We start from the raw sequence: 11,754 nt of genomic DNA, 5'->3' as shown, positions 1-11,754 counted from the left end.
AAGAAGAGGAGGGGTTTGATTGGCGTCGATTTGGATTTTGTTTTTCAAAAATAATTAAAAAGTTAAACCAACCAAAATCGATTGACTATTTGCACTCGTCAGATTGGTTTGAATATTTATTAAATTAATAATGGTTGGTTTTGGTGGTAATATGGTCGAAAAATCGACTCCAATTGACTGCTGCACACCCATATTTATTACCGTGTTTACCATTTTTAATTTTTATTTAACTCCTATGTATCTTCTTTGTCACAATCTTTTAGAAACATTCCGTCAATTCCACTGCTTACTTCCTCTCGACCCTTCTTCTTCAGTCTTCACTTCACGCCAGCTTTCAAGGATTTCATAGCAGTTCTCTAATTTTCTCCCCTGGCACTCTCCTCGGCTATCCTCACAGCATTCAACCACTTGGGTTTTCCATCTCCTCGCAGGAATTTTCTCTACCCCTGTTCTTTCCCTGGTATTGTATCCATTTCTATCATAGCTGTTGGTTTTTGCTCATGTGCCGAATTTACTAGTCTGATTTGGTTGATGGGTTCCACTAAAATCGAATTGAGGAGTATTTTGTTCTGACTTGCCCTTACTAATTTGCTTCCATTTTACTTCTTGACTTTTTTTTTTATTTTTTTTTTTTTAATCTGATTAAGTGAAAAATCGGTTAGTGAAGGTTCTGATGGAACCTTTTGGGATATGCACTAATTTCACCGGACGCTACTTAATATTTACTGGGAATTTCTGGAAGATTACCTGGGAACCGTTTGCAAGAGATATGATTGGGGTTTTCAAGAAAAGTTTTAATGGTTCTTATATTAAAGATTGAAAGAATCCCTTTTTTCTATTGAACTGTGGAATCCTTCTGTTACGTTCTGCCGACCCTGATAGATTCTATGGTTGAATGAGACCCACGATAACTGTACTATTTTGATTATTAATTCTTCTCCCCCATCCTTCTCCATCATTGCATCGATACCATGCAGAGAAGGTTCCCTTGGTTTTTTTTAGAACTTTATATATATATATATATTAGTTTCTTAAATAATTTTTTTTGTGAGTAACATTCGATCATAATTTCATTGATGGTATGAAATTACAAAAGGGCAGAAAGAGCAATGAGAGATTACACAATGCTATTCCACTATGCAATTAGAGAAGTAAGATTATAATCACAAAAAAAGAAGAAGTGAATTTACACCAAGACAGAGATGTATATAAAAGATAATCTAAAAATTGAGTGAATTTCGTATCTCTATCTTAAAAAATACAATGGTTCCGTCATTCCATATAAGCCAAAAGAAGCCTTTGACGATGAGGGTCCACGAGATCACCTTCTCGTTCTTGAATGGATGACCAATAAGAAGCATATTCAATAGGATGATGGGGTCATTTGGGAAGACCATATGGTAGTTGAAGCTTGATAACATTCTCCTTTCAAAATGATTGGACGAAGTCACTATAAACAAAGGAAAGCGTTCTGATTGTTAACACTTGATAGTAGGAGTCAGGTGAGTGATTTAGTGGTAAACTGGCCTGACTTATCCAATTTCCATCTCCATTTGTCATCCACCATGGGGTTATTAGGGGCCACAAGTAGAATAGAGAGAACAGACCATTCCAGAATCTCTTCTTAGTTAAGATGTCACTGCAAACCAAGGTCCCATGATTTATATTCCAAATTCTAGCACTGTGCAATGGTAGCCTCCTTTTGGCTAGAGACTGCAAATAATCTTGGATAGGCAGGCTTGATTGTTGTTGTTGTTGTTGTTCCTGTTTTTTGCTTGTTTCGGATATCCAACTTACATTTTCACTCTTAGTTGCTTTCCTTGGTATTTTAGAGTGCACTCAGCTATCTCACTGGTGCCTACCTTGGATTTGTCACCCGAAGTTTTACCCCATGGCATCGTCTGAGATTGAGGTTGTAGCATCACCCAACTCGAAATCTCAGACAAATCCTGAAGTTGCCATCGTGGATGTCTACTCTGCTTCTGCTTATGGAGATTTCCAGAAAGTGAGGAGTTTTGTTGAAGAGCATGGAGCTTCTATTTTGGTTCCTGATTCCAACGGGTACTATGCTCTGCAATGGGCTGCTCTAAACAACTTCCCCGATATCGTCCAGTACATCATTGAGGTTTTTTGAATTCTTCTTGCCCGCTTGATTGAAATGATATTCTGTCTGTTTAGAATGTTGGAGTAGATTGATTATCACTATTATATTGCTTCTTTGAGTGGATTTTTGTATGATGAATTTCGTAGCATTAGGGCATTTTTTTTATGCTGGTTATGAAGTTTAATTTGATAGCCTTTTGAGCTTTATGTCAGTTCTCTACTGAAGCTTTTGATGATTCTTTTGATCAGCATGGAGCAGATGTCAATTCCTGTGACAAACTGCAGCAGACAGCACTTCACTGGGCTGCAGTTCGGGGTTCAATTATGGCTGCAGACATCCTCCTGCTGAATGGAGCTCGAGTGGAGGCAGCTGATATAAATGGGTATCGGGTAACTTTGAGTATTTAGCAACTTTTGATTTGATCAGATATGGATGATGCGAGGACATTTTTTACACAGATGATATTTCTTCTGAAAGTGGACTGGTGGTTAATTATGAACCTTAGGTTGTTTTTACATAGAGCTGAGCCTGATGTATTTCTACTTGAGATATTATATTTTAAATTTTAATGTAGAGGATTTTTAGTGTCAAATCTAGTGGAGTACGAGTTGATGACATTACTAATGAGAGGATCTCCGATATATTGTGAGTTTCATATTTAAAACTGTAGAACTGTATGATATCATCTCATGATTTATTTGTTTAGCCGGACACCCTAACTTATTTTGAGTACTAGTTACTTTCCCAGGTTAAGTCCTATCTGCTGATGCACAAATATAGATAGTCGGTTTACATTAAGTTGTTGCTCGTTCAGAATGTGTTTGCAAGGAGAATTTATGGTTGCCATGATATTACTCGATCAAAGTTTGGTTTCTCATATACTAACAGAGAAAAATTGTATTCCATTTTCAGTATCTTAATGCATCTTATTTTATTGTGTTAAAAAACCATTCTGTATATAGACTGTGGATTTCATTCATCCTCATGATGGACTGTTGACTTCATTCATCCTCATGTTCTGTTCCATTGATTTATTCTTTATTTTTTATTCATCATCATTATTCATAAATTTTCTGTGTACCTTTTGACTCAATTAATGCATTATGTGGACATTTTGGCCTGAAATGCAGGCAGTTCATGTTGCTGCTCAATACGGACAAACTGCATTCTTGAATCATATTGTTGCCAAATTCCATGCTGACTTTGACGTTCCAGATAATGAAGGGAGGAGTCCTCTTCATTGGTATGCCCCAAGGCTTTGGATTTAGATAATAAATGCTCTGTATATTGTTTAATTATTGAGCCAAGACAATTAAGTGTAGAGATTAATAACATCCCTTCCCCCCTCCTTTTTGGTTTATCTTACATGCTGACATGTGTAGTAGTTAAAACTTAGATGGTTAAAGTAAGTCTTCTAGACTTTTGTCGCAAGATGTCAAATAAGTCGAGTTATTAATAACAAAAGATCATATTGTTTTTTATTTTTTATTTATTTTTTCCCACAAGTCCACCGTTGAAGCTACACTAGTTAATTGTTGTAACTGAGTTACCATAGATACGTGCATGCATTTTTAAATTAGCTTGGTCCATCCACCTATTGTATCCGTTCCTTTTTTTTTTTTTTATATATATATATATATATAAAAGAATAACGACATCTATTGAGAAAAGTGAAAGAATACATAGGCATACAAAGATACCCCGCGCACAAAAACACCTCCCTTTGAGCCTAGGAGATGAAAGAAGAGAAATCTCCAATAATAAAATCAAAGTCTTTATTATGAACCGAAAGTTGCTAATACAAGAAAACACTCTCTCTATTTATAGAGAATTGGAAAGCAAACCCCTAATTTTAATTAATCGAAGAAACTAATCCTAATCCTAATTAGTCAAAGAAACTAATTCTAATCCTAATAAATCAAGGAAACTAATCCTAATTCTAATCAATCATGGAAACTAATAAAAGTAAAAGAAGAAGAGAAAGGAGAAGAGGCACACAATGGTTATGTGGAAAGCCCTAGAATAGGGAGAAAAAAACCATGGTACAAGATATTTTCTTATTTTTGTGATCCAAACAATACAAAAAGGCTACACATATAAATAGAATAGTAGAAAACTCTAGAGTACTGTTAAAAGACAAAAATGTCCCTAGGGTAAAAACTCTCCTACTTTCAACACTCCCCCTCAAATTAGGGCGTAGATATCAGTAAGGCCAAGTTGCTAATACAAGAATCAAAGTTTTGTTTGAGAAGCCCTTTCGTAAGAACATCTGTGATTTTTAACTGGAAGGAATGTAGGGAATACAAACGCTGCCACTGTCAAGCCTTTCTCTAATGAAATGTCTATCAATTTCCACATGTTTTGTTCAGTCATGCTGCACTGGATTGTTTGCGATGCTTATTGCGGCTTTATTGTCACAATAGAGTTTTATTGGGAGATCACTTTTTTGATCGAGATCAGTTAGGACCTTTTTCAGCCAGATTTCTTCACATATTCCTAGGCTCATAGCCCTGTACTCAGCCTCGGCACTGTTTCTGGTAACAACCCATTGTTTCTTATTCCTCTACGTAACGAGATTACCCCACACAAAGGTATAGTACCTAGATGTTGACTTTCTGTTCACAATGAAACCTGCCCAATTAGCGTCTGTGTAAGCCTCAATGCACCATTTGTCAGACTTCCTGAACATCAACCCCTTACCGGGAGTGGTTTTCAAATATCTCAGGATGCACTCCACAACCTTCATATGTTTTTCGTAAGGAGCCTGCATAAACTGACTGACTGCACCGACAACGTAAGAGATGTCTGGTCTGGTATGAGATAGGTAGATCAATTTCCCAACAAGTCGCTGATATCTTTCCTCATTGACCGGAATACTGTTATTCAAGTTACTGAGTTTAGCATTAACCTCTACAGGGGTATCAACTGGTTTACAACCCGTCATACCTGTCTCCTTAAGCAGGTCAAGAGTTTACTTTCGTCGAGAAATTGAAATCCCTTCTTTCGACCGAGCCACTTCCATTCCGAGGAAGTACCTCAATTTTCCAAGGTCTTTAATTTCGAACTCCTCAACCGTTTTCCTCTTTAGCCTGACAATCTTTGAGGCATCATCACCAGATATGATAATGTTATCCACATATACAATAAGGATTGCAATTTTCCCTGATACTGATCTTTTTATAAACAGAGTGTGATCTGAATGCCCTTGACTGTACCCTTGAGACTTCACGAAGGTAGTGAATCTGCCAAACCAAGCTCTCAGAGATTGCTTCAACCCATACAAAAATTTCCTTAGCTTACAAACTCGGTGATTAAATTGTCTCTTGAATCTCGGATGGGACTCATGTAAACTTCTTCTTCTAACTCTCCATTAAGGAAGACATTTTTTACATTAAGTTGATGGAGGGGCCAGTTTTTGTTAACTGCTAATGACAGATTTTTGTTAACTGCTAATGACAGAAGGACACAGACAATATTTAACTTTGCCATTAGGGAGAAAGTCTCGGAGTAATCTATTCCGAAGGTCTGAGTAAAGTCTTTGGCAACAAATCTCGCCTTGTACCTATCAATCGTTCCATCAGGCTTGTACTTTATGGTAAACACCCCCTTGCATCCAACTGTCTTGTGTCCTCTTGGAAGGGTGACCCGATCGTTATTTTTCTCAAGTGCCCCCATTTCCTCCATAACTGCAGTTTTCCATTCAGGAATCTCTATTGCTGCATGTATACTGCTTGGTATCGTAATTGTGTCCAGGCTCATAGTAAGGGCCTTGAATTCATGAGACAGATTACTGTAAGATAGGTAACTTTGCAGCGGATACTTCGTGTAGGAGTACCTTTTCTCAAGGCAATGGGAAGATCGAGAGAGACATCGTGACTTTTCTTCTCATCTGACTCTCTACCACGTTCAACCTTCTGCTCAAGAGTCTCATCTTCTGAGGATCCTTTTGCACATTCACCTTCAAGAGTATCATCTGTTGGAGTAGTTTTTTCAAAATTGGCATCATTTGCAACCACATCTTCATCGCATAAGGTGTCCTTGGTACAATCGTTGGTACTGTCGAGGATTTCTTTATTTTCACCTATATCATTCTCAACACAAACGTCATTATTACTAGAGGTAGGAATGCCAGTACCTGGAGCTGATGTTGAGTCTGACTCATGGACTGGAGTCGGAGAGGTAACAGGCGACACTATTTCCTTTCTGAGATTCTTCCTATAGTATGTTATCCACGGGACTTGTTCGGTAGGAAGGATAGTCTCCTTAACACTCACAGCAGGCTCAGGAAGGACACTCCCAGGTTTAGGTAACACTAATGAACTTGGACTCCAATTATTCTCTTCACTAGTACTCTCCCCCTGAAGATGACTAATGGGAAAGAAGGGTTGATCTTCAAGAAAGGTGACGTCCATCGAGACGAAATACTTTCGTGAAGACGGGTGATAACATTTGTACCTATGTTGATGAAGAGGATACCCAACAAAGACGCATTTCTGAGTACGGGGGTAAACTTGGTGCGATTAGGACTGTGGGTATGGACAAAAACAACACACCCAAACACCCGAAGAGGAACATCAGGGATAAGGCGGTTATTGGGGTAGGACTCCTTGAAACATTCTAGGGGGTGTGAAACTTTAAGACATGGGAAGGTATTCGGTTTATCAAATGAGCCACCGTTAAGACAACATCTCCTCATAAGTAGGACGGAAGGGAAGTTGACAACATAAGGGAGTGAGCTACCTCGGCGAGGTGACGTTTTTTCCGTTTAGCCACTCTATTCTGTTGAGGAGTGTACACACACAAACTCTGATGAACAATCCCTTTAGAGGCTGAAAAGGCCCGAAACGAATTATTGAAGAACTCACGATCGTCATCACTTCGAAGGATAGTGATTTTTGTATTGAACTGGGTTTCCACAGTAGTATAAAATTGTTGAAATACCGACGAGACTTCAGACTTATCGGTGAGAAGGAATACCCAAGTAAGCCTAGTGTGGTCATCAATGAAGGTCACAAACCAGCGTTTGCTAGTAGAGGTAGTAACAGGTGAAGGACCCCAAACATCACTATGGAAGAGAGTGAACGGTTTGGATGGCTTATAAGGCTGAGAGCCCAACGAGACACGATGATGTTTAGCTTGAATACACACATCACAAGTCAAAGTAGAGACATTAACATTATGAAACAGATGGGAAAATAAATATTTCATATATTGAAAACTAGGATGCCCAAGACGATAATGTCATAACATGTAATCTTTTTCAGAAGTAGAAAAACAAGATGAAAGTAAACTAGTCCTATCACATGTCCTAGAGGACGTATCTGCGTTAAGGAAATAGACCCCCCTATCATGCCGAGTAGTGCCAATCGTAGTCCCCGAGCTCAAATCCTGAAAAACAACAACATCGGGTGAGAAAGTGACGTGACACCTCAGATCTCTAGTAATCTTACTAACATATAATAAATTATAAGAAATTCTTGAAACATGCAACACATCTCATAGCGTTAAACCCTCAAACGAGGATAGATGACCCTTTCCTGCCACAGGGGCAAAGGATCCATCCGCAATTCTGATTTTCTCATTACCAACACTTGGACAATATGAAATAAACCGGTCAGACGAGCTGGTTAAGTGATGTGTAGCCCTCGAATCTAGAATGCACGGCTTGCTACCATTAACACTAATTAGACCAGAGGATTGAAATGTACCTGACTGGGCAATTGCATTAACACCCACAACACTGGAGTCATTCTGACTAGTCCCTCGATTCTGAGGCTGAGAACCGCCATTAGCTGACTCACTTACCAATGCTCGTCAGTCCTGACTGACGGCGTTTACCACTAGGTGGGCGACCATGCAACTTCCAACATTGATCTTTGGTGTGCCAAGGTTTCTTGCAGCGCTCACATACTGGGGGAGGCTTACTGTTCTGTTTGTCATTAACCGATCCAGATGTATTAAATGCAATGGGATCTGTCGGAGAGATCAACAGATTATTCATGGCACTCAATCTGTCTTCCTCAAGACGGATCTCAGAGCATACTTCCATGAGGGAAGGTATTGGACGATGCCCAAGTATCCGACTCCGTACAACATCGAAGTTGGAATTCAGGCCCGCAATAAAGTCGTAAACACGATCTGTTTCCTCAGCTTTGAAGTGTAGCACTCCTCCGCAAGGGTAGTCCCAGACCATTTCACGACATAATTCCATCTCTTGTCAAAGGAGAGATAGTTTGTTGAAATATGTTGTGACATCCATTGTTCCTTGTTTGCACTCATGAACTTGTTTGCGTATAGTATAGAGCTAAGAGGCATTTTGCCGTTTGGAATACAACTTCTGAACTGTATCCCATATATCTCGAGTAGTGGCAGCATACAGTAGGGGTTTTCCTATCTGGGGTTCCATGCTACCTACTAATGCTGATCAGAGTAATGAATCCTCTCCCTTCTAGATATCGTTCCTGAGGATCTCCTGGTCTTGGTTTCGGTATCTCTTCTGTAAAGTACCCAAATTTGTGACGACCCTCGAAGACCATCTCTATAGATTGTGACCATGAAAAATAATTCTGATCATTTAACTTTTCCCCAATAATAAAGCCCGCAGAGTTTCCCATAGACCCAGATAATAAATTTGCTGTAGGTAAAGTAGGAAAGAGGTTACTGGGTTTGCTGAACACAAATTTGACTGGGTTGGAGCTGACCGAATATTCGAGGTCGTCCCAAGAGCTTCCCCAAGAGCAGCCATCTGTTGCTGAATAGACTGGATTTGTTGTTTAATCTGAAGTTGAAGTTGAGTGAACTGTTCTTAGATCTCAGTTGGATATGCAGTTTGGAGCCCTGAAACAAAGTGCACACCGTCAGACTTCTGTTCGGGATAGTGAGCCGATGATTCCCCAATTTCAAACCCGTTAGCCCTAGGGAATGGTTGATTATGGCCGCTGCTAACATCGGGCTAGGACGGTGGCATGTTCGGTGTCGGACAGTTCCTCTGGTTGGGATTGGCTCCGTATCTCAGATGGACTGTTGTGGAACCTGGGCAATCGTGAATAGAGGTTGTGGTTGGGAATGGACAAAAGCTTTGGTTGAGATCTGCTTGGTCACGGCAACTACGACTAGGATCGGTTGCGAGAGGCAGAGGAGTGGTAGAACTGGGCTGGACTGCTTCGATCGGTTGAGGGGTTGTGAAATCTGGTCGAAAAAATCCGATCGGCTGATCGGTAGATCTGGGTTGGGATGCGCCAAATGGTGGAGGGTCGAACGGCTGGGTTCCGGGTTGGGACGCGCTAATAGGTTGAGGGCCGAATGGCTGAAGACCAAATAGTTGAGGGCCGAACGATTGGGTTTCGGTCGACGGAGTCGCGACATGAGGGACAGTCATAGTCTGTTGGCTTCCCGTCCATTCGACTGGTATATGAAGATGAGGAAGGATTGTCTTGAAGTACTGCTCTACGACGTTCTGTACTGCCATAGCTATATCGGTGGTTAAGGTGCCATCGTTTTCACCTGATAGCAATTGTGATTCTCCTGTTTAGGTTTCCTCAATGGTAGCCAGGATTTCGTCTCCATCCTCTGAGACCATGATAAAAGTAAAAGAAGAGAAGGGAGAAGAGGCACACAATGGTTACGTGGAAAACCTTAGAACAGGGAGAAAAAACCGCGGTACTAGATATTTTCTTATTTTTGTGATCCAAACAATATAGAGAGCTTACACATATAAATAGAATAGTATAAAACCCTAGAGAATTGTTAAAAGACAAAAATGCCCCTAGGGTAAACCCCCCCTACTTTCAACAGAAACTAATCCCAATCCTAATCAATTAAAGATTTGACCATAATACCCTAACTTATCCTAATCCTACTACATCATTCTATTCCTAAAAAAAAAAAAAAAAAAAAATCTCGTCCTCGAGTTTTAAAACAAAAACGAAGATAAAAATAAAAAAGTAAGACACTCATACGGACACATCTCAAACACCGGACACCAATAACAACCAATTTTCACGAACCACGCCAATATATCGAATATTTCCATTAGTACTATCATCAATGAACCCAAGAATTAAGTTGTTCAAAAAATTCTTTGTTAAAATATATGTAGACTCTTTAAGGAATGGAGGAAAAAGATTTTCAATTTTCTTCGAATTAGGTTGCTAATGAGTATCATTTTCTTCCCCACTAAAAGAATTCGCATCCTCCTAGTATTTCCTCTGATATAATCTTAACCTTGGTTATTCTTGAATGTTTCTCGGTAAATCTTGGACATTTTTTGCATACCATAGGTGGTGTTGATTCTCTTGTTGTCTTTCTTGGTGGTCAAGGCTAATTTATGCTATATTATCTTGCGGTAGAGGTAATTGTGGTTGGTTGTGTGGCTCAGTTAATTAATCTAACCAAATGGACACATTCTTTGCGGTGGCTTCATTTTTTTCAACACCTCCATCGTTGATTTCATCGATTAATAGTTCTTCATCATCTAGTTTGAGTTGAGCAATCTTTGTGTTAGTCCCATCGATTTTTTCTTCTTCCAGCGCAAGCTCCTTTTCGATCTTTCTATCTTTCTTATTCAACTCGTCTTCAATTGATTTTTTCTTTTCTTCTACTCCGTTCATTTTTTGCGCAATTTCACAGCCTATTTGGATGAGTTATTGATCTTCTCGAGTGACTAAATGTGATTCTTGATGGTTTATTGAAAAATCTTGAAGGTTAAATTTATGCCTTTCTTGAATTTTTTCCAAAAGAACCCGAATTTCATTCATCCTCTTTCAAAAGTCCTCTAGATAGATGTTTTTATTTGAATATTTATGTTTTTTTGAAAATGTTTCAACCTCCGAATTTGTGTTGGAAAATGATTCATGGGTGTTCCTTGATGTTGGTGATAATAATTTCTTTCACACTCTAAATCATCTAACTCCTAATTCTTATGTCGATTTCTTGAGAAACCTATTTGATTGGATCGTCGGGCTCTTTGTTGATAACGTTGTCTCGTTATCCCATTCAAACTGCATTAGAATCTTCATCGGAATCGCTAAAATCACTATAATCAAATTTCAAATGTGGATAATGATAGGTTCTTTGAGAAAATCGAGTACGGGCGAAATTATTATGTTGGAGTTCTTCTTCTGAATCACTTGAATCAGAATTCCAATACTGCTTTTGGGAGGAAATTTGACTTTCTTGCCTATACCAATTGCTATATTTTTTCTTCGCTGTCTCCCTTGATCGGTAATAGTCAATTCTTACAAAATCTTGAAAAAAAAAATCTCGGTATTTTTTTCCCCTAAAATTTAAAGGGTTCCCCCTATATAGATGGGGACCGTTCAACAACGAGCTCACGAACCTCCCTCTTGCGATCGACGTCGTCAAGAGTTTCCCGGTCTTCTACTGGCGGCAGTCAACATTGGCTTAGACGGCTACTCTGATACCAAATTGCTTGTTGACCTACACATCAACGCTATTTTCAATGTTGCAGACTTACATCCATATCAAGCTCTAGATGATTTTCAGTTAGCAACTTAACCACTATTTTGGATATAATGATGATGCTAGGGGGGTGTCAACCTAGTTTAGATGCCCGGGTGCACCTACTGATCCTTTAAAAGTAGTTTTTCTTCCGTACTTTATTATATTTAATTCTCAAACTCGAGGACGAG

At 39.2% G+C, this 11,754-nt stretch overlaps 1 protein-coding gene across 4 annotated transcripts in view; it reads left to right on the top strand.

Annotated features, from left to right (window-relative positions):
- Positions 1–224: 224 nt before the first annotated feature.
- The window catches only part of LOC120078734 (Ankyrin repeat family protein with DHHC zinc finger domain-containing protein), a 31,866-nt gene continuing 20,336 nt past the window's right edge, over positions 225–11,754 (top strand). The window contains exons 1-4 of one of the 4 annotated variants that reach the window (XM_039033041.2): positions 225–460; positions 1,833–2,125; positions 2,353–2,493; positions 3,235–3,347. In XM_039033041.2, the coding sequence (XP_038888969.1) occupies positions 1,892–2,125; positions 2,353–2,493; positions 3,235–3,347 (488 nt within the window). In that variant the 5' untranslated portion in view covers positions 225–460; positions 1,833–1,891. Of the gene's footprint in view, positions 461–1,811; positions 2,126–2,352; positions 2,494–3,234; positions 3,348–11,754 lie in introns of all 4 variants that reach the window. The other 3 variants (XM_090313982.1, XM_039033042.2, XM_039033043.2) reach the window with 3 other exon arrangements.

This window comes from Benincasa hispida, chromosome 5 (genome assembly GCF_027475165.1).
Source record: "Benincasa hispida cultivar pf3 chromosome 5, pf3_genome.v1.1, whole genome shotgun sequence".
Classification (NCBI taxonomy): Eukaryota; Viridiplantae; Streptophyta; class Magnoliopsida; order Cucurbitales; family Cucurbitaceae; genus Benincasa; species Benincasa hispida.
Note: the sequence above shows the minus strand (reverse complement) of the source record. Positions and strands in the feature narration are given on the sequence as shown.